The 23,683-nt window shown below is 41.6% G+C and overlaps 1 protein-coding gene across 1 annotated transcript in view; it reads left to right on the forward strand.

Moving 5' to 3' along the window:
• The window catches only part of LOC103181334 (protein diaphanous homolog 1-like), a 924,060-nt gene that overhangs the window by 437,002 nt on the left and 463,375 nt on the right, over window positions 1-23,683 (forward strand). Inside the window, exon 16 of the mRNA XM_042340721.1 lies at window positions 18,638-18,739. Within this exon, the coding sequence (XP_042196655.1) occupies window positions 18,638-18,739 (102 nt within the window). The remainder of the gene's footprint in view (window positions 1-18,637; window positions 18,740-23,683) is intronic.

Consider the following 23,683-nt stretch of genomic DNA (forward strand, 5'->3'; position numbering starts at 1 on the left):
CCAGTATATTAACTGTCCCATCAGGAAAACTTTGTTTTGAAAAAAAATACTTTATTGGCACCAATTGCCTTATTTGTTGCATTATTCTAAACATTTATCACACTTGAGCATAAAAGCATTTTTCTTGAAATCCTTTCCCAAGAATTAGCTCAAGCTTTCCAACTTAGTCTGGTTTTCTCGCGCACCAGGCTTCGTGACCCCATCACTCCCACCCTCACTCGACTCAACTGGCTCTCCATACCCCAGATGGTTAAGTACAAGATCCTCGTCCTCACCTTTAAGGCCATCCATGGCCTTGCCCCCTCCTACCTCTATGACCTGCTGACTCCCTACCAACCTGCCCATTCCCTCCGTTCTTCAGGCTCTGGCCTGCTCCATGTCTCCCGCCCTATCTGCCCTACCATAGGTGGCCGGACTTTCAGCCTCTCTGCTTCCTCCCTTGGCTCCTTCAAGGCCAGTCTCAAGACCCTTCTCTTCGACCTTGCCTTTGGTCTCCCTCCCACCTCTCTACCTTCCTCACCCCTACACCACCCCTCCCCCATGCTCGGGCCCCGACACCTGACTGTTCAGCACTTTGGAACGTCCTCCCGACGTGAAAGGCGCTCTATAAATGTAACTTTGTTGTTGTTGTTCTGATCACATTCAGACTGCACTTAGCCCAGTTGTTCCTCTAGAGCAACTATTGTCACATATCCTAAATTGCTGTTGTTGAAAAGCTAGGAATAGGTTTCCATCTCTTATTGGTTGTCCAGCTGTGGTTTGGTAACTTGTGCCACTTGATTTGTGTTCATTGCAATGTTTACCCGCAAAATAAAACATGCAAGGATTATTATTGTTATTATAATCTTATATTCTTGTGGAACCAAACTAATATGAAAGGTTTTAGAGCCTGAGGACTTCATCTCCCAAGACTATTAAAATACAACATAACTTGTTATGGAAAGCAAGACCGAGGGCATAATTTCTGTGCACAGTGCTTCCTCTTAGAAATAATAATAATAATTCTTGCATTTGATATAGCGGCTTATCACGTCATCGAGACGTCTCAAAGTACTTTGCAGAATGTACTGTAAACTGAATTGACTGTATTTTGTGGGCGAAACGCAGCAATAAATGATTAACAAATTCTACCCACAATAAATGGACCTCATTCCTTTTGTTGAAGAATCTTCCTGTTAGCCCATTCTGGCATTCACCTCTTCTGCTGCTAAAGAAGAAACTCTTTTGAAATTGAGGGATGGCAAAAGAAATTCAAACCTGTATTTGAAGGCAATTATAAAGGACCTGTTTTTAACCACAACTCGGCACCTTCTTTTCATTAACTCCAGTGATAATTAGGGAATGGGTTGTGTGTATTAATTTGGTTGCTTACGTCATGGCTGTTTGTGGGACATTGATTGCTGTGTGCAAATTGGCTATCAAGTTTGCCTGCAAAATACAGTCATTACATTTTACAGTAATATATATAATATGTGTTTGTGTGTGTGGGGGGGTGTTGGGGGATCGAGGGGGATTTTATTGTATGTAATTCAAATAGTAGTTTGAACAGAAGGTACTCTCTCCTTCACTTTCCTCTGTAAAGCTCCCATCAATATCGGAGTAACTGGCCAAAGGGGTGACAATCATTGCCAAATAGGGAACAAGACAGTATTTTATTAATAGTGTCTCTACCAGAATCTAATTGTGCAAAGCAGCTTTATGTTCACTCCCAGGTACACCTGGGTCATCTTCAACCGCACTGGTACACTGTCTGTGAATATAGCCTCTAGCTTCCTCCAGGTGAATCGATAGTTATTTCTCCCGTCCACAGTAATGGATGTCAAATGCTGCAATTTATATTGTCCAGAGCTTCATCTCTCCAATGCGCTGTCTATAGAGGTACCAGCAAGTTGAAACAATTGGTACAGAAAGACCAAAAGGACCAGAACCTAATGTGTTGCTTATGAAACTGCTTATAACCTAAGACATATACAGGAGGAGGCAACCTAGAACTGTTTTTATCCTAGCCTGTCTCTGAAAAGATTCTTACAGGACAACAAACCAAAAGAGAAAAATCTTGGGGCAGATTCACAAGAAGTGGAGAAGATTTACATTTTTTATCTCCAGAAAACGTTTGATCTGTACTGTGTAAAATTCCTGGCATTAGATTTGCCCTGCGCACTGTTTTAAATGTCTGGGTTGGAGCAATGCTCTCTGTGACCTGAAACACTTTTCCGCACTCTGTTGGGAAGCTCTTGATCTGTCTGCTGAGCCTGTTTAGTCTGTGCACTTTTAACTGTGGGTGGAGCTCCTTGAGTTATTCTGCACATTTTTCAAGCCAATTACAGATTTCAAGTCTCGCCACGTAAAAGGAATTTTTAGTTCAGTTTCGGTCAACACACTCCTTGATTGCTGACCCTGTTTATTGAACACATCTGCAGGTAAAGGCAAAACTACTATGTGTGGAGTGCAGTGAATTGATGAATCATAGAACCGTACAAATAAGAAGAATGTTATTCGATCCATCGTGCCTGTGCTAGGTCTCTGAAAGATCAGTGCATCATTAAAGACTCTAAGGAAAAAGCAGTCTTGCCCTTCTAATATGGGTCTGTTTCTCTTGTCAGTGAAGTAATTTAATCACAGGGGATTTTAAACCATCTGTCATTTTATTAACTACTTGCTTTATAAGACACAATAACGTATGCAAAGTTACACAGATAGTAATTGAACTCTTCTCTAATTATATTTTATAAATTACTAAGCACTCGCAAGACACCTTCAGAAGATTTAGCCATTTGTGTAGAGGTGGATGAATCATTTGGGTAGATATCACCATATGACTTTAGACTGTGATGTCTTCCACTGCTGCTTCAGGCAATGAACTTGTTTTTTGGATGACTAAACTAGCTTTGAAAAGCAGATAAATGACAACGTGTTTTGTTCAAAAATAACTTACCAGAACCTGAGGATTCTGTGTGTGGAGTGCTTTGCTTCTTTCTTGTGTGTGCATTTTTTTTATGATCACCATTTTCTCCATTTATCATGTGTCAGCCTGGTTGCATTCTGACCTAAATCAGAAGGTGGTGGGTCCAAACTCCACGTCAGGACTTTGAGCACAAGGTCTAGGCTACCACTCCAGTGCACTGCTGGAGAAGCGCTGTGTTGTCAGTGGTGCCATGCTAAACTTGACATGTTAAACTTGGGTCTCGTTTTCAGTTCGGATGAATCTTAAAGGTCCTGTGATATTATCTCCAGTAACTTGTCAGCAAACCAATATAAAAAATAATTCACATCATTGTTTGTGGAAGATTGCAGTGTGCACTTTGGTTGTTGCACTCACTTACAAATACACAGTCACTACATTTCACAGAAATATTGTGAAACATATTGATACATTCTCAATCTTATAGATGCTGTACCAAATGCAAGGATTATTGTTTGTCATCATAGTCTTGCATCCCAAGATATTAGCTTAGTGAAGCTCATCTCTGCAGTTTGTTTTGTCCTTTTTGATTTCACAATCTGTTAAATTGGGCATGAGGGTTATTTTAGCACAAGTATTTAAATCCTTAATAGGCTTTTTGAAGCCATATCCCACCTTTGCCTTTGAATAGATAGTTTAATGATGTGAAGGTTCAGCTCTCGGAGATTCAATGCATTACTGCTGCAGCTTTGCTTGCCATCTTCCAACATTTTCCACAGCAAAATATAACTTGCACTCATTAACAGAATCAAGTGGGTCATTTTCTGCTTGTTAAAGCTATTAGGTTTTATTGGTTCAACTTTACTGTTGGTGGTAAATTACCATGCAAACCTCTCAGAAAATAGCATTTAAGCAGTTCAAGGCAAACTGTGCGTAATTACTTCCAGAATAGTTTTAATGCCTACTATCAGGACAATTGTCGCCCTGAATATTAAATACCAACTGATGTATGTATTTAGTGCAGCAGTTACTACACATGAGATCCAAGGCACCTTGTCCCCAAACTGGATGAATTGTGTTCTTACAATCTCCGGAGTGTGAATATCGGAAGCAATATGACTTGTGATATTCATGAAATGGCAAATTGCGAATGTTCAAGCTGGTAACTTTTCAGCTGTTTTTGTGCATCTCACAAATAGAACCACTTCTGATATTCACACTGCAGAAGTCACAATTGATGTAACTGATCTGTTTTTTGAGTGTTGTTAATTAAATCCTATGATGAACACTTTGAGTCATCCTCTTGATGTGAAAGGTGCTACATCAAAAACAAGGATTATTATTGTTAAACCCCCAGTTGAGCTTCAACACAGCTGTGCAAGAATCTTTGTAATCCTTACACTTGATATAGACATTAGGAGGACATGTCAAAACACTTCATATGATATACTGTGTGTTTTGTGGTCGAACATAGCAATCATTTTGAGCACAGCGACATCCAACAAACAAAAAATAAAGTGAATGACCAATTTTATTTGGGGGATTGTTGGCCAGGGCATCGGGAGGGAGAAACTTCTTTCACTCTTCCGATAGTGCCATGGGATTTTAATTTCTGCCTAACAGGCAGAATGGAAAGAGATGCTTACATACTTAGATAGGACTGATTTGTGAAAATACAGTGAATAGTTGAATGTCCAGTGATGCACTTATAGTATGTCTGTGCACGTGTGTTTGTGAATTCATAAACTTGGGTAAACTATTAAGGGGTTGGGGGTGAGCATGATGAGCTGCTTTTGTTACAGCAATAGAGGAACTATCAGAGACAACAACTTGCATTTGCAAAGCGTCTTTCACATAGGGTAATGTTTCGGAATGCTTTACAAGAATGGGGTCAGTCACCCAGCAAGGGGCAGAGGGAGGTGGTCATAGGTGCATTTGATGAGATAGGATTTGAGATGAGAGTTAACGATGGGAAGTGAGGGGGCGAGACAAAGGGATAGAGTGAGGGAGTTCAAAGAAAGTGGTAGAGAACGAAAGTACAGGTAGTTACAGAGCACCAAAGGTAAATTGTCAGCTTCCCTGCTCTCAGTTGTGGGAAGGGGTGGGGAGAACAAAAGACTCTCAGAAGCTGGGAAGCTGCATGTATATTTATTTCAGAGTCCCTACAATGTGTGTGATGCACACTGGACTTGCGGGGTGATGATTCAATGTGCACTTTACATCATTTGTGGGTGTAATGCTGTGCCTTGGAGCTGCCTGACTTCTGCAATCTCCCAGTCACAAGCATGATGACAAGTTTTTTCATTTCTCTTCAGGGGACAAACTGTCTCATTTAAGGCAAGCACACTTGTTTGTTGAACAAAGTGTCAAGGAGAGGTCAGTGTTTTGGGTTGTTTTTATTTTCTGTCTGAAGGAAGAAAGTGTACCTTAGAAAGATACAAAATGAACATTTAAAATGGGAAATGGAAGGAGGTTGCATGCATCGGGTGAAGAGGTTATATGAATTGCAGTGGGAGGAGTGATACATTAATTTGGAAATGTGCTGGATAAAGGGGATATCTCTCAGCGGAGAGGACTAAGTGACCAGTGTTGAAGTAAAGAGAAGCGATAGTTTGCATATAAAAAGGAGCATGTTATAAATTTCAGTGGCTGTGTGCAATGCAGCTGAAAAAAATAAGAAATCACAACAGCAACAGATTGCATTGGTTTAGTGCCTTTCAAGTTGGGAGGATGTCACAAGGTCAGAATAATAATACTTATATTTGATATAGGGCCTTTCACTTTAGGAGGACATCTCAAATTGCTTCACGTGATTTATTGTGAAGCACAGTGTCTGTATATTTTGTAGGCCAATATGACAGCCAATTTGCAACACTGTCCCACAAACAGTGATGAAGTGAATGACTAATTTTATTTGGGGGCGGGGGGGGGGGGGGGGGGGGAGGGGATGTGGGGTGGTGGTGGGGTGTGGGGTGTTCGTTAAGGCATCCAGACGTTCCCTTCACCTTCACCTTCTGGGTATCCAAAGAGATATTAGCTAATGAAAAAATCCATTGAAATCTAAAGCCGAGATGATGTGGCAATGTAGCAGAAAAATTGAGGGGACTAGATTGTCTGGGAACTGGCAAAGATAGAGACTAGCATCTGTTAAGACTTCCCCATTTTTCATTGATTCCCTCAATATGTCTGTCATCTTGTTCGACAAGATAGACGTATGTTTGACTTAAATCTTGGTGTTTAATTCATTTGTCCCGATGGATTTATTGTCTTTTGGCTTTGTGACCTTATCTGGAACATTTCCCCTGAACATTAGAGGGATAGGGATAAAATTTACTGGGTCTAGAGTTGCTCTGTTTACTCTGTCTATGTACTATTTCAGATTGTCCAGAATTTGGCAAATTTGTAAATACAGCCTTCATTTTGAAGCCAGGTTCCTGTAAGTTTATTTTAAGAACTCCATAAAACCGGCTTCAAAGTTGAGTTTGAATTAAATGATTTGCCAAATTCCTGATGTTCTATAGTGTTATATTAATAAAGTAGATCTGGGTGGAATTTTATCCCACATGTTATGTATGTGTATATATATATATATTATACATAGAAGTTGCAATGCATTATAGATGGCCACATTTCCAGCTATTATTCACCTTGAGACTGATCAAAATCCTAAAAGTTTGTAACCACAATGAAGGTTGGAATACCGTGTTATTTGTGCTTCAGATATCCCCATTTTCTGCGATGCACTGTGTCAAATTACTAATAGAAGTTTCTGATCCAGAATGTAATTCGTATGAGAAGGGCTTGCCTATCAGTAGATTACCTGATGGAAATGGATGGTCGGCACTCTGAGTGGCACATGCTAACAACTCTTTAAAGAACTGAAGGTAGTCCTCAGGCTGTGAACGGGAAAGTTCTTCAACAGACTGTTCCTGTACTATTTTTAGTTCTAAATAAATATTGGCTGACAGCAGTGAGTTTCAAGATATTAATTCAATTGAGTGGATCTATTAAAAAAAGGAGTACATTTTTATGTGCATCAAAGTGATAGATGTCAGTGCTGCAGCATGGAGTAGGTATTCACAGAGCAAGTTAGATGCAAAGTACAATTCCCTTAGATGTGCCTCAACAAGGTGCCTTAACTCCAAATAGGAAATAAATTGAAAAGAGTGTACCAGACCATTGCGGTAACTAGTTAATTGATCAATTTGAGGTGTTCTGATGGTGGCAACCAAATCAACAACAACAACTTGGATTTATATAGCGCCCTCCACGCCGGATGGCGAATCAGAGGGCTTCACAGTAACGGATCCCGGGGCCAAGCCAGGGGGAGGGGGAGGAAGGTGACCAAAGGTGCAGTCGAAAAGAAAGGTCTTCAGCAGAGACCTGAAAATAGGAAGAGAGGGGGCGAGGCGAAGGGAGTGAAGAAGAGATCCAGAGCCTCGGGGCATAGTGACTGAAGGCACGGCCGCCGAGGTTGGAGCAGAGGACTCGGGACAAGGAGGAAGCAAGACCCGGAGGAACGGAGGCAATTTTGAGGAGAGAGGTGGTCAGAGAGGTAGGGGGGTGCAGAGGAGTGGAGGGATTTGAAGATAAGGGTGAGGATCTTGAAGTCAAAATGGTGCATGAATGCCAGCAGAATCTCGAGATTAAATTATTGAACCATAATCTTAATATCAGGGAATAGTCAATATGTATAATTGTTCTGTATGTATTTCACTAAATATTCATTTCCCTTTCTCTTGTGAGGTTAGCTGCGATAGAGAATATGACATGGGTTATGATAATAATAATAAAATAATAATAAAACTTGTATTTGATATAGAGCACCATCACATCACCAAAATTTTTCAAAGCACTTTGCAGCACTTTTTACTGTAAAGTGACACTCCAATGCAATACTGGAGGTGGGCTGCATTTTTGGAAGCAATCTTTGGCATAGTACATTAAATTGAGGCCCTGTTCAGGTGGAGTTTAAAGACCTCATTCAAAAAGAAAAGGGAGTTTCGTTTAGTGTCCTGACCAACAATTCTCCAGATGAATTGGTCATTTGTTTTATGGTGGTTTGTGGGACATTACTGTGTGCAAATTGGCTGTCGCTTTGCTTACAAAAATACAAAGTCTGTACAATTTACAGTAAATTCTATGAAATGTTTTGAGATGTCCTTCTAATGTGAAAGAGTCTATATCAAATGCAAGGATTATCATTCATTATTATTAATAAGTATCTAGTCAAAGGGGCTACAAGGTCGAATTGTCACAGGGGTCATAGTGAGCCCCGGGAACTCTGTTTTGAGGTATTCTGATTCTGGAGTGGGTCAGATCCGTTTTTCTACTGTTCTGGTGGATGTTTAGATATCAACACTCTGTTTGAGAAGAGAAGAGAATTTCTTCCAGTGTTTTGAGTAATAGTCCTTCAGATTAAGTGATCACCTCATGGCGGGACTTTGCTGGTATGAAAGCCTGCTATGTTTGCCTGCAAAAAGAATCACTACACTTGACACTAATCACTTGTGAAGTGTTTGTGACATTTTGAGCTAATCTGGAATGTTGAAAATGCAAACTCTTAATTTCTTTCCTACAGAAGTTGAGAATCATTTGTCTTGGAAAAAAACAGAATTCTACATGTATTGTATGTTAGGTCAACTTCGGACTGATCTATACCTCCCGGCTTTGATATCTTTTCTTCTGTCACTCGCTCACTTGGTAAGTGAACCTCTCGCTTCCTCAGTAACCATGAATGGATATTTTTGCCTGTGAGAGCAAGCGTAGGAATTGACTCCTCTGTAATTTGCACATATGGTCATACCGTTTCCTGCACTCACTGGCTTGGTTTTTAGAGAAAGAATAGTTAGTTGTGCGAGATATCTGAAGCTAGGAGGTATATATCGGTCCTAAATTCTCCTAACATACAAGACACATAGAATTCTATTCTTTCAAAGACAAATTATTCTCGACTTTTGTTGGAAGGAAATTAAGAGCTACATTTTCAGAGCGCCAGATCAGCTCTAAATGTCACAGAGTATTTCACTATGTGACAACAAAGGGTGGTCCCTTATTGTGAACCCAAATCCCAGCATGAGGTGGTGATTTCAGAAGGGGAACTGAAAAAAGTAGGAAAGGGAATGGGTCAAATGAACATGGCTCACTCTACCATGGTGCCATAATAACTAAGGGGGTGGCATGTATTTTTTCCCTCTTCCCAGAGTATGTTTGATTCAACTGTTCACAAATTAACTCGTGCACATGGGCAGTAGAAATTGCATTACTGACTTGCTTGTCGTTGGTTTTGGGGGTTTTCATATTATTTGTTTCTAGAGATGCTGCTTTTTTTTATTTTCTCTCCGTGCTCTCCGGTGAATCCGAAATTTCACTTCACTTTATTGGCAGCTTGTCTACTCTGTCACCGTAATGTCTGGATTATCTTCACTGCTGCATTCTCTTCATATACTTATGTTGGATTAAGGTCAGTGACTGTGGATTTGGGTAGTTTATGTGTGTGACCGATGATTTATCATCCTTCCAATGTTCCTTCACCCTTTGGCATATCTGCACATTATGCTTCCTCCACTTCATGATGATGAATAACCTTTACGAGCTGAGACTTCATTTTTCAAAACGTGGCATGCTGTTTAGCAATCCTTAAATAAGCAACGTTTTAGGGAAGCTCTTCTTTTTGTTTGGGGATTGAAGCCACTCAGTCCTGCAGTTTAAAATGAAGAAAGAAAAAGTCAGAGAAGGTCATTTTTTAAATTCATAAGTGAGATANTTTTTGACACTGGGTTTGTGGTATCTGTTGAATTTATGTTAATTTTACAACCACTTTTCCCAAGAGCATCATTGTTAGGATTCTCACTTTAATTTTCAAATCCCTTCATGCCCTGGCCCCGCCCTACCTCTCCGATCTGCTTGCACCCCACTCCAATACCCACTGCTTTTGCTCAACTGGCTTATGTCTTTTGCACATCCCTTGTTACCTGCACTACACCTCTGGCAGCTGTGCTTCAGCAGCTATATCCCGAATCTTTGGAACCCCCTTGCCTCAATCCCTCCGTTTTGCCCCTTCAAATCACACGTGAAGACTTTCCTTTTCAACCATCCCTTTGGTCACCTCCCCTCTCTTTCCAGCTCCCCATGAAACCATAATACTGTTTAGTGCTCCAAGACGCTGCTCATATGAAATGTGCTATATAAGTGTTGTGAGTATCGAAAAATTAGCTGCTTCATTTTCCTAAAAAATACACACTTTAGAGTAAGATCCTGCTTTGTCACTTTCGACAATATAACATTGATATAGTCAAACCTGTTCAAGCATCCATCTCCATTCAATAACCTCGAAACAGCCGGGTAGCCCAGCTCTCACGCAAGCACATCCTTACTCAGAGCCCACCCTTATATAAAAGCTACTTTTGCCCATTATCCTGAGTGGTTGTTAAAGACCGGTTTGATTGTGTACCAGATGCAAGGATTATTACTGAAATAAAATGTTATTAATCTGTATATGTCCATGTAAGTTGAGGAAGAACAAGAAGTGGAACAGGATAGATGAGACTTTATTTTAGCTATTCATCCAAATGTCGGCATCTCTGACAATCTGACAAATCAATACTCTCCCAGCACGACAGTCACATGTTAGCCTAGAGTATGAACTTGTATGACACAATGGACTGAATGACCCTCCTTCTGACCTATAATTTTCTATATCCTGGTCCTGGGATTATTATTATTGGGGTTGAACACATTTTCAATGTCTGAAGCAATTATTTTCACTTTCCTTCTACCCAAAGGTGGCTCAATTTTAGATCCAAACTTTTGTTGGCCTCCCCCATTGCTTCTTAGCAGTTACGATACCCAGATTAAGGGTTGCAACAAAAACAGAAGTCGCTGGGAACACTCAGCAGGTCAGGCAGCATCTATGGAGAAAGGAAAGTGAGTCAACGTTTCAGGTCCACGACCCTTCATCAGAACAGAGTTTTTGTTTCAGATTTCCAGCGTCTGCAGTATTTTGCGACTTGCTTAAGGGGTGCAATCCTGGTCCTCCTTCAGTATTGTATAACTACAGGATTTTAATGCCCCAAATCCCGGGATTCCAAACGTTACCTCATCTAGGACGCCTGCAATCATTCTTCACACCAGTGAGGTACCTCAGAAAGAGCGCTCTTATGCAGGGAAAGCCCCCGGGAGGTTTAGACACCTGCCCGTTGGCTCTTCCTTGATGCAACGTGTGGCCCACTTCAAGCCAAGTGGGAAGACCTGCCCTCAGCTTCCATCCAGGCTTGGCCTTTATTGAATTCTGAAATCCTGGGATTCTCTTCAATGATTCCCGGGATATTGGGAACACAATTAATAATAATAATAATAATCCTTGCATTTGATACAGCACCTTATCAAAGCACTTCACAGAATATGCTGTAAAGTGAATTGACTTTATAAAACGGGCGATTACCATACAGGATCCTGGGATTAAATTCTATAAAAGAGAGTAACATCTAATTGCACTTCCTTTTGACTCTCATGCCCACAGTGATGAAATGTAATGGTCTCTTGCTGTGAATCATTTTTATTAGGTTGTACAATCCAGATTGAAACAGAGCCTGATAGCTGTGTAAAGGGATACTCAGAGATACTTTCAGAGGCTTTTTGTATTGCCATCTAAACATGGGGAATCAGCTGCACATACAAATAACTTTTTTTATTGCTCTTTTCTCAATTAGAATAAACCATATGGCCATCTTCTCCTCCCCATGTTCCCGTGATAAAATGTACCTCTGAAGAGCTCAGTAACCGGATCTAAAAGATAATTTAGGAGGATTTAGGAAATTACTTCACGCAGAGGGTAATGAGATGGTGGAACTCATTGTCTGAAGCAGTGGTTGAATCAGACAGTGTCAATGCATCAAGAGGAAGCTAGACCTTCACATGAGGAGAGGGGAATAGAGGTTAGGGGAGGCAGTAAGAAGTGGGTGGAGACTCAAGCGGAGCATGAACACTGGCACGAACAGGTTGGGCTGAGTCGCCCGTTTCTGTGCTGTAGATTCTTTGTACATTTTTCTTCATTGTAAACTGGAGGGGGACTCGTTTGCCCGAAAAGGAGTTGTAAGATGTGAAGCATTGGGTTAGGACTGGAATGAACTCCACTGTAATGTCCCTAAATGGTAAAAGTAGCCTGCTGATACTCCCTGTCTCAGTTTCTACATGAGAAATTATCATTTGGGTGAGGTACCAGGTTTGAATAGTGCGTGCAGAAAAGGATGGGATCAGGAAACGGGAAGCCTTGGGCTGCTTCTATTGGCAAGTTTATTTTACATGCTCTGTAGCCCCTTTGCTTTGCTCCCTCAAGGCAGTGCCATGAGCCGTCCCAAGTTGTTCAACATGACTGATGAGCTGCCTGTCCCTATCTCTCTGGTGCCACATATTAAAAATACTGGGGATGGGGGTGGAGGGGGAACAAGATTGTATCACTATAATACTATTCCACACTGCCACAGAGGAAATGCTATGCTGCCACAGCTTGTGGTGTGTGTGCTGCCATCAGTCTGAGTTTTAAAGGCGATGGATGGAGGACCGCTATCCTCTCAGGGAACATGTCTCACTCTGTAACCTCTGCATCAGGTCCTGACTATGGGTTTCTGCAAGGACTCGAAACAGAAGCCAGATTCTCCGCCACTTTATTACAAAATATTACCGTTTAGAAAGGGCAATTTTCAAATTGAATCATAGATATTTGTAGTGCAGAAGGAGGCCATTCAGCCCATCGAGTCTGCATCGGCTCTCAGAGCAAGGTGTCCATTCAGTACCACTGACCCACCCTATCTCCATACCCTTCTAGCCTCTGTCTTTCAATATACCTGTCTACTTCACTCTTTCAAACATACAATCGACTCTGCATTTCAGACCCTGACCCCAGCTCGGGTCTGAAATGCTGTACACTGTCCACCGCCTTGGGACGTCCTCCCAACTTGAAAGGCGCTATACAAATGTAATTTTGTTGTTGTTGTTGTTGCATTTATCATCTTTCTTGGCAGGGCATTCCAGGCCCCAACATCTCTCCATGTGTAATTTTCTCAGATTTGTAAAGAAAAACCTTAATAAAGAATCAGAATCCATACAAAAGGGATGACTTCTGCAAACTAGAAGAACACCACGCTGACGCACTGCAGAAGCAGATTGTCTCAGAGCACAATTTTCATGGCTCACCTTCACCACTTGTGACTACTGGACCTCATGCTCCATTTGGTCTGATTCTTTTCAATAATCATAATTAATAATAATCCTTGCATTCATATATTTCATCCTAGGAGGATGTCTTCAAGGGCTTCTCATGCTTTAGTGTAAAATGTACTGAGTGTGCCTTTTGTAGGCAAACCCTGCAGCCGTTTTGTGTACAGCAGTGCCTCACAAACAACCATTAAGTGAATGATCAGGTTTTATCTGAGGAATTGTTGGCTGGGACACTAGGAGAAACTCCCTTGTCTTTTTGACTCGTGCCATTGGATCTTTACCATCCACCTGAATAGACAGACTGGACCTCCATTGTATATCTCATCTGTAAGGACAGCACTTCTAACATTATTATTATTATAATGCAGTGTGTTGTCATCCCCTCAGCACGGTATTGGATTGTCAGCCGTGACTGACTTTAAAATCCTGACATTGGATACTGACTGACCGCAGTGGCTATTCTGTGAAGCAACATTCAACAACAACAACAAGATTCCATTTATAAAGCGCCTTTCACGTCAGGAGGACGTCCCAAGGCACTGCACAGTTGGGTCATGACCCGAGCAGGGGGGAAATGGTCAGGGTGAGGGGAGGGAAGGGAGGGAGCGAGGAGGGGGAAGAGAGTCGAGAGGGGAGCTGAAGGCACGGTCAAAGAGAAAGGTTTTGAGACCGGCCTTGAAGGAGGAAAGGGAGGAGGCGGCGAAGGCACTGGGGGATGGAGTTCCAGAGCCTGGGGGCTGAGAGGCTGAAGGCCCGACCACCGATGGTAGGGCGGTTGGGGCGGGGGACGTGGAGCAGACCGGAGCCAGAGGAACGGAGGGTACGGGCAGGTAGGTAGGGGGATAGTAGGTTGGAGAGGTAGGAGGGAGCAAGGCCGTGAATGGCCTTGTAGGTGAGGATGAGGATCTTGAAATCAATCCTCTGGGGGATGGGGAGCCAGTGGAGGCGAGCGAGGGTGGGAGTGATGTGGTCCCGAAGCCTGGTGCGGGACAGTACACAAGCTGCAGAGTTCTGAATGACCTGCAGCTTGTGGAGGGAGGTGGCGGGAAGGCCGGCGAGGAGAGAGTTCCCATAGTCCAGCCTTGAGGTGACAAAGGCATGAACCAGAGTTTCAGCAGCGTGAGGGGTGAGGTAATGGCGTAGTCTGGCGATGTTCCGGAGGTGATGGAAGGCGGTGCCAGTTGTAGTGCGGATGTGAGGGAGAAAGGACAGCTCAGGGTCGAACAAAACGCCGAGGTTCCTGACCGGCTTTGAGAGGTGGAGAGTGCAGCCTTGGATGCTGATGCTGTCAGCGCCTGAGGTGCGGAGGCGCTGACGTGAGCCAATCAGGAGGGCCTCGGTTTTTCGCACGTTGAGCTGAAGAAAGTTGTCTCTCGTCCAGGACTCGATGTCGGACAGGCAGCTGTCAGGACATCGGTGGTCGTGGAGTTGAGAGTAGAGGAGGAAAGGTAGAGTTGGGTGTCATCCGCATACATGTGGAAGTTAACTCCATGTCTGCGGATGATGTCACCAAGGGGGAGCATATAGAGGGTGAAGAGGAGGGGACCAAGGACAGAGCCCTGAGGGACACCACATGAGACAGTGCGGGGGGTGGAGGAGAAGCCATTCGTCGAGACAAAGTGAAGACGGTGAGAAAGGTACGACCTAAACCATTCAAGGACAGTTACTTGAAGGTTGAGGTGGGAGGACAAGCGGTGGAGGAGGATAGCGTGGTCGAACGCTGGAGCTACAATTGAGAGAGTAATGTCCAGCTGTCTTGGTGTGTGTGTATATGGGGGGGTGGGGGCAGGTATTGTTCAACAGCCAATTTTTAATTCACAGTTGATTTGTATTGAAATGTAAAATTTTTCATCTCAAATTTATTTTGGTTACGGTATCCAGATGTAAATTGGGATAGCTGAAAGGATTTTTGAGGAATATTTCCTAAGGTGTAACCAAAGTGATCTCGAGGTTCCCGTAGGTTCCAAAGAAAGTGATCTTTCTTCCCATGTGAGCCTAGAGGGTGAATGTCAGAAAGGCATTCGGTCAGACCTCAGCCTAAGTCAACACGTGAAAACTGCAACCTTCCAGGTCTATGTGGCTCAGCTCCATAGCAGGCAGTGAATGTACCAACTGAGCTAATCAGTTATGGCTACAGGTCAAGTTCAAGTGTAATGATGGCCAGATGGCTGTTCTTCCACTGTGACTTGAACAGCAGTGCACTGGTACAAAACTGCAAGGAGAAATCAGTTGAGGCAAATTGAGAGGGTAATTTTCTCTAACAATTTAGTGGTTAGAGCACTCGCCTCGCAAGCGAGAGAACCTGGGTTCGATTCCCGGGCAGGGCGAAATGTTGGGCAAGTTTCCTTACTCCACACACTTCTGTTTACCTTGCAGTAAATAGAAACCCGGTTGTTAACCCGTTGGTGAATCGTTTTTTTGGCCATAATAATCCCTTCAAAAAAAAAATCATAATAATAATTTGGTCACTCAATCCCCGACTGTTTGTGGGACATTGCTGTGCACAATTGGCTGCCACGTTTCGCTCACAAAATACACAGCCAATTATATATTCTGTATATTCTGTGAAGTGCTTTGAGACTTCTCGAAGACATGTTAAGACTCTATGTCAAATGCAAGGATTACTATATATTAATTGATCTGGCAATCAGTCACTGTGCATAATTATTTTCTACCTTCATCAGGATGCTTGTATGCAAATCGGGACATGGATTCTCCATGTTCTTTCTCTGGCATGATACCAGACTCTCTTTTCAGATAAACCGCCAGTTCACCAGCATGAATTTGATGTGTACAATATGTCTTCAGTTACTTATAATGTTTCAGTTAATTTTGCAGATGGGGGGGCAGACTTACAGATGTGGATGTATTGACCATTATTTAGTTGAGCTTACTCGATTGAATTTAAAACCCCTTTAAGATGTAAACAGAAAATAGCTCGGTGATGGATGATTTGTGAGGCATCATAAACTGCTTCTGCCCATATATGTGCTCACTACCAGTTCAGGAGACTTAAACCACTTAATATAAAACCCCAAAATATACAAAATATTACCCAAACCCACATCAGGCAATTATACAGCGGAATACTGCACCCTGACAACCAATATATAATATCTGCAAACTCCTATCCTCCTTTTGCCTAATGTTCCACAGTCCACCTAAAGCCGGCAGAAATTAAACGGTGCACTCAACATCACAGAGTGAATGACAAACCTGTCACATTGTGAAAATGTATTACTAATAAGAAAAATTGCATTCAAAACGTGTCAAGATCTATGAATGCGTAAGTTTTTTTTACACGCAGGAGCTTGTGGACAGGATTCCAGTGAATTCATTAGAAGCTGGTTGCTTGTCCACTTGAGTTACTGCTGAGGAAGTATATTCTCATGATTGATTGTGCCTGCTGAACGTGCTTACTGTATTCAGTGCATCGTCCTCTCGAGTAGTGTCTGCACTAATAGCAACAAAATGAAAAGCCTGTGTGGATGAGTTGGACCTTGTTTAATCTTATTACAATGGAAAAATGTTTGTGTCTGTGAAGAAGTGACTTGTTCCCATAGACATGATTGCAAGGCCCATTGGCAAAGCAGACCTGCTGAGTCCAATCGTCATGAAATCATTTAAGAACAGAGAAGGACTGGATTTTGAGACTGGGTTGCACACCGCTGTTTCATCTCTGGGATCTGGCTTTGAATACAGCCCTGTCTGAAGGAATGCATCTCTGCTCTTTGATTTGGGATCCTTTTCTAAATGAGTTTAGACTGTCTTAGCCCACTTCCCAGTGGACCTGGATCCTCAGCAAAATCCCGATCCTAATTTCTTACTAAGTGGGATTTAAATTGATATTGAATTTATAATGGCGTGGTCAATCCAAAACATTAGAAATAGGTTACAAATCTCCAAGGAATCAGCCTTGATGTACTGTCAGTTACCAGCAGGAATACTGTATTTGTGAATCAACAACAGAAATTTACGTTTAGATAGCACTTTTCAGATCGGGAGGATGGCTCAGAACACTTTACTATCAACTATGAATCCCGCTGTGAATCGTTGCTGTATGACTCTTTGCATTGAAATCTGCAGTGGGTCAATGTGCTGGAAAAAGATCAGCTGATATTCTGTTGTACTCATGATGTGGTTAATATTCTGAAGTGTTAATCAACACATTGTTGAAAATTTCATCCTGTTAATAACTAAAACTAACAACTGGTCCAAAGGGTGTAACTTCCCCAAACCCCCAACCCTTCGTCATAGCGCTTGGAACCTATGTCTGACACAGACACAATGGGTTTGACATCCCCTGAGTTGTAACATGAGTCAGCAGATGAGCAGATTACTAACTTAATTCAACAAAATAGCCAATATCCCGCAAATCGGCATGAAACGGCAAGTCAGTGGGATCGAGACAAACCAATATACAGTGGCCGAGGGGTGGGAGGGAGGTTAGGAGGCATTACATCAACGGACAGCTCATTTTCTTCAGTTATCAACAGGGCAGCATTTTCAGCAATGTTTTAATAAGCACATCATTGGTCACGTTCAGCTTCAAAATCCTTGGTCACTACACATTACAGTAAATCCTGTGAAGCACTCTTCCTGACGTGAAAGGCACTATATCAGATTTCTAGGATTATTGCTATCATTATTAATAAGGTGCCAACTTAACTAATTTTTTAACAACATAATTATCACATCACACCTCACAATTTTCACTCCGCTATATTTTCTTGTTACCCTTTTTTCATAGAAAGACTTCTGGCATGACAAATAACATGGGTATTCATGAATCTGCTTCCAACAGCAACACTCAAGACAGCAAACTGTGAACAACAGTTAACACCCTCTAAATCATTCTTAACTGATTTAATCACAAGAATGATAACAATGATAACAAGGAGTGTTTAATTCTACTTTGGACATGTTATTTTTTAAATGGTTTGTATTATTTCCTAATCAGAAGTGATTTGGATATTTTCTAAGTGTAATCTGGTGCTTTCCGTGTCAATTAAAACCTACAAAGTTCAGTGTTTTATTTCTTCACCCACAATTGAACCCAAAATTCAAGCATAAACTGTTTGGAAGAGCCATTATAGCTGTATGAACCTACATCATCACAAGTCAAACTGTTAGGTAATCAGACTTCAGCATATTAACCAGTAACAGTTTTGCACTGCCTAAAATAACAACCACAATAATAGATTTTTTCAGATGTTTGAGCAGATGGCGGGGTTTGAGCTCCATCTCTCGAACTAGTAAAGAATATGGGATATCCTCCCTCCATCATTATATTGCAGTGCTTTCACCTGACCAATGAAACTCTGTAAGATATGAAGGACTGAGAAGAAAAGCTGTGTGACAATGACATGGGATGAGATGCAGATGAATAATACTGAGCTGTGTAACATAAAATGTTGAATTCCTGTTTTGTTGCTGCCGGTTGTGTTAAAGGTTAGGGAACAATAGTCTGGATTGTGACATTTCACATAACAGTGAATACACTGTCATTCTCTGCAGAACCTGATAAAGCAGCTTCCTGAACAGGAACAGTTGAATTTCTTGGCTGAACTAAAGGATGAATACGATGACCTGGCTGAGCCTGAGCGCTTTGGAGTAGTGGTAAGTACTTAATTGACAGTATAGTTGCCTTGTTGTGAAGAATTGTCCAAGAGTGGATAGTAGTAATTAAAGATAGCTATCTCTGTATCCATACTGCTTTGATGGATTGAGATTTACCTAACTGCTACCAGCCCACAGTCAGGAAGGTGAGGCTTCAGATTGCTGACACAGTCGCAGCATAAATCACCTTAGAGTGAGGTCCTGACAACTTTAGTGTGTAACATATGCTAAGGAATTTTGGCTACATTGTTGGAGGTGCTGTCCTTCGGATGAGATGTTAAACTGATGTCCCGCTTCCCTGTTCAGCCAAGCGATGAAGATCCCGTGGTATTTTTTAAAAAGAGAAGGGAGTTTCTCCTGATAGCCTGACCAACATTCCTCAGATCAATTGGTCATGAAATCACTGCTTCATTACCTCCAGGCTCTGTTATCTTTACAAAACACAAAATACTGTAGATGCTGTAAATCTGAAAATAAAGACATAAGTCGCTGGGAGCACTCAGCAGGTCAGGCAAAATCTATGGAGAAAGGAAAGTGAGTCAACGTTTAACCTGTCCCTCCCAACATGCCCCTGGACTGACGAAGGGTCGTGGACCTGAAACGTTGACTCATTTTCCTTTCTCCATAGATGTTGCCTGACCTGCTGAGTGCTCCCAGCGACTTCTGTTTTTGTTTTCTATTATCTTTACGACCTCCGTGCCACCCCCACCACCTCCCTATAAAGGGGCAGACCATCCATAAATCTGCAGCCCAGTCGTCTCCTGCACTAGGCACCATGATCCTATCGCCCCATCCTCCCTCTGCTTCAATAGCTCTCCATCCCCAAGCAGATTAAATCCAAAATTTGAATGCTCATTTTTGGATGTCTCCATGGCCTTGTACCACCTTAATGGGATCTTCTGCAGCTCTAATCCCCTGGCCTCTCCCTCTGCTCAGCAATTACTGACATGCTTCCTATTCCCCACCTGCGCTGCCTCACTATCTGTGGGCTCTTTCTCTCATATTCCATCCCAGTTTCCCTTCCCTGCCTTCAAAACTCATCTTAAGATCTATCTCTTTGTCCTCTCTTTTGAACATCTTTCTTTCTCTTCAGCTCCTAGTCAGTTGCATGAAGCAATGTGCTCCTGTGCTCCTTATATGAAAGGACTATATATGCATGTGAATTGTGCTTCTGATTCACTTTATGGTTGCTTGTGGGACATTGTTGTGCACAATTTTGATAATTTGTTTGTATACAAATACACATTCAGTACAATTTATTGTAAATTCTATGAAACAGTTTGAGATTCTTCAAAAACGTGATAACATGTAATAAAATTGTTAAAAAGCATTTGGGAACAATTTCTTAGACAGGATATGGAATTGTCTGGCGCAAACAAATTGAGGTAGATTCCAATCAATTATTTTGGAAAGGAAGAGATGGATATTTGAAGAGGAGGAATAATGAAGTAATATTTAAAACAAAACATATTGACATTAAGCAGGAGAGTGGATGGCTCATGTGGAGAAAAACCTAATGGCTGAATAACTTGTATCTAGGCTGCAGCAATGAATTGTTCTATGAACTTTAAAGGAAAATAAATTGGACCAAAAAAAATCCCTTCTCCCCATTTTGTTTAAATTTGATCCATTGGTTATAATGTTTCTGAATTTAAATATATATATAAATATATATAGATTGTATTTGTATATTATATATTATATATAGAATGTGAGAACTATATATGTAAGAACAATTATTAAAGTGTTCATATCAGGTATTATTTTAAACCTGCGCTACATGTCCTTAAAAATATTAGTAACATTTTTAGTCAAACCAGCAATTTGCCACCCTGCTCTGACCAAACTCAACTGATATTAATGCAGATTCAGCAACATTTGCAGTGTAAACCATCACAATTATTTAATGGCTTTGCCTGCTGCTTATTATGTTGACTGAAGAGTCATCACCCTATTTACAAATCCCACATGTGACCAACTGCAGAAAGTGTGCAAGTACTGGATATATGGTAGAAATATGTTGAAGCTACTGAGCCTGAATCTCTGATTTTGCTACATACAAAATAAATAACACTTACTTAAAAAAAAACTTTCCTTTTTTCCATATTTATATTATCTTATTATTCCTGCTGTCCTACAGAGATAGCATTTCTGGCCAATCTGCAGAAATAGATCATACGGAAGTGAAGTTCTCACGGTTAAAGTGACATGCTTCCAGTTAATAGAAAGATCCCTTCTTTGCAAGACTCAAGATTCATGAAATGTTTGCCCGAAAAAGATCCTTCAGATCATTTGATCTCTTCCTTCCATTTTACCATCCTCCCATCACAGCATCAAGCAGTTTCTTAAGTGAATCATTCCTTATAGAAGAATCATAGAATTATACAGCACAGAAGGAGGCCATTCGGCCCATCGTGTTTCTGCCGGCTCTTTGAAAAGAGCTATCCAAATCAATCCCACTCCCCCGCTCACTCCCCATAGCCCTGCAAACTTGTCCTCCCCAAATAATAATCTACTTCTCTCTTAAAAGCTGTTATCGAATCAGCTTCCATCACCCTTTCAGGCATTGCATTCCAGATCTGAACAACTCGCTGTGTGAAAGATTTTTTCCTCACCCTCCCTTCTGTTTCGTTTAACATATAATTTAAATTGGTGGCCTCTGGTTACCGACCCACCCACCAGTGGAAGTAGTTTTTCCTTGTTCACCCTATTGAATCCCCTCATAATTTTGAAAACTTCTCTTGAGTCTCCTCTTAACTTTCTCTGCTCCAAGGAGAATAATCCTAGCTTCTCGAGCCTCTCCTGATAACTGAAGTCCCTCATTCCTGGTACCATCCTGGTAAATCTCCTTTGAACCACTTCACTGCTTTGACATTCTTCTTAAAGTGTGGTACCGAGAACTGAAAACAGTACTTTAGCTGAGGTCTAACCAGTGTTTTATAAGGTTCGTCATAACTTCCTACTTTTTTATTCTACACCCCTGTGTATAAAGTCTAGTATCCCATATGCTTTTTTCACAGCTTTATCTACCTGTCCTGCCACATTAAAAGATTTACTTATACGAACCCCGGGTCTCTCTGTTCCTTCACCCCCTTTAAGATTGTACCATCAGCTTATATTGCCTCTCCTCATTTTTCCTCCCAAAATGCATCACTTTGCATTTCTCCACATTAAACTTCACCTGCCACATGTCTGCCCATTTTACCAGTCTGTCTATGTCCTCTTGCAGTTTGCTACTATCCTCACTGTTTACTACTTTTTCTAGTTTAGTACCATCCGCAAACTTGGAAATTGTACTCCCTATACCTAAGTCCAGGTCATTTATATAGATCAAAAACAGCAGTGGTCCCAATACCGACCCCTGGGGGACACCACTGCACACTTCCCTCCAGTCAGAAAAACAATCGTTCACCACCACTCTGTGCTTTCTGTCTCTCAGCCAGTTCTGTATCCATGCTGCCACTGTCCTTTAATACCATCGGCTTCTATTTTGTTTACAAGTCTCTTATGTGGCACTTTATCAAGTGCCTTTTGAAAATCCATATAAACAACACCAACTGCACTACGTTCATCCACCCACTCTGTTCTTCATCAAAAAACTATCAGGTTTGTTAGACCTGATTTGCCTTTTGGCTGTCCTTTATTAATCCATACTTTTCGAAGTGAAAATTTATTTTGTCCCGGATTATAGTCCCTAGAAGTTTCCCCACTATTGACGTTAGGCTGATTGGCCTGTAGTTCCCGGGTTTATCCTATGGCCCCTTTTTGTACAGGGGAGTAACATTTGCAATCCTCCAATCCTCTGGCACCATCTCGTGTCCAAGGAGGATTCAAAGATTGTGACAAAAGCCTCCGTTATTCCCACCCTTACTTCCCTCAGTAACCTAGGATGCATCCCATCTGGACCAGGTGGCTTATCTACCTTGAGCACCGATAACCTTTTTAGTACCTCCTCTCGGTTTATCTTTATCTTATCCAATTTTTTTAGCCTCTCCTCCGATACTGCAGCATTGGCTGCATCCTTTTCTTTTGTGAAGACAGATGCAAAGTGCTCATTCAGTACATCAGCCATGCCCTCTGCCTCCACAAGAAGATTTCCTCTTTGGTCCCTAATTGTACCCACCCTACTTTTGACTAACCTTTTATTCTTCATATGCTTATAAAATTCCTTAGAGTCCCCTTTTATGTTACCCGCTAATCTTTTCTCATACAATCTCTTTGCCCCTCTTATTACCTTTTTCAGTTCTCGTCTGTACTCCTGAGGATTGCAAGACTATATTCTATTTGATTATCTTTTGTATTTTGGACCTGACATTTATCATAAGCCTCCTTTTTCTATTTTATTTTAATCTCAATTTCCTTATTCATCCAGGGAGGTTTGGATGCCCTACCTTTTCCCTTTGTGGGAATGTATTTGTTCTGTCCCTGAACTATCTTCTCCTTGAAGGCTTCCCATTGCTCATTAGCTGTTTTACCTGCCAATCTTTCTTTCCAGTCCACCTTGGCTAGGTCCCTTTTTAACTCACTGAAATTAACCCTCTTCAAGTTGAGTATCTTCACCTTTGATTGTTCCGCTAAGTTTAATGATGTTGTGATCACTGTTGTCCAGATGCTCTCTTACAGGAACCTGCTTCACTTGGCCCACTTAATTCCCCAGAACTAGATCCAGCATTGTTTTCTTCCTCATTGGGCTGGAAGCACACTGATCCAGAAAGGTATCCTGCACACATTTCAGGAATCCTTCCCCCTCCTTGCCCTTTACACTGTTATTTTGCCAGTCTATGTTAGGATAATTGAAATCCCCGATTATCACTACTCTATTGGTTTTGCATCTTTCTGAAATCTGACAGATTTGTCAGATTTGCTCATCTATCTTTGGTGGATTTGGTGGTCTTGAGTATACACCTAACAGAGTAACAGCTCCTTTTCTGCTCCTTAACTCTA

The sequence above is a fragment of the Callorhinchus milii genome, unplaced genomic scaffold (assembly GCF_018977255.1).
Source record: "Callorhinchus milii isolate IMCB2004 unplaced genomic scaffold, IMCB_Cmil_1.0 Scaffold1, whole genome shotgun sequence".
NCBI classification, from domain to species: Eukaryota; Metazoa; Chordata; class Chondrichthyes; order Chimaeriformes; family Callorhinchidae; genus Callorhinchus; species Callorhinchus milii.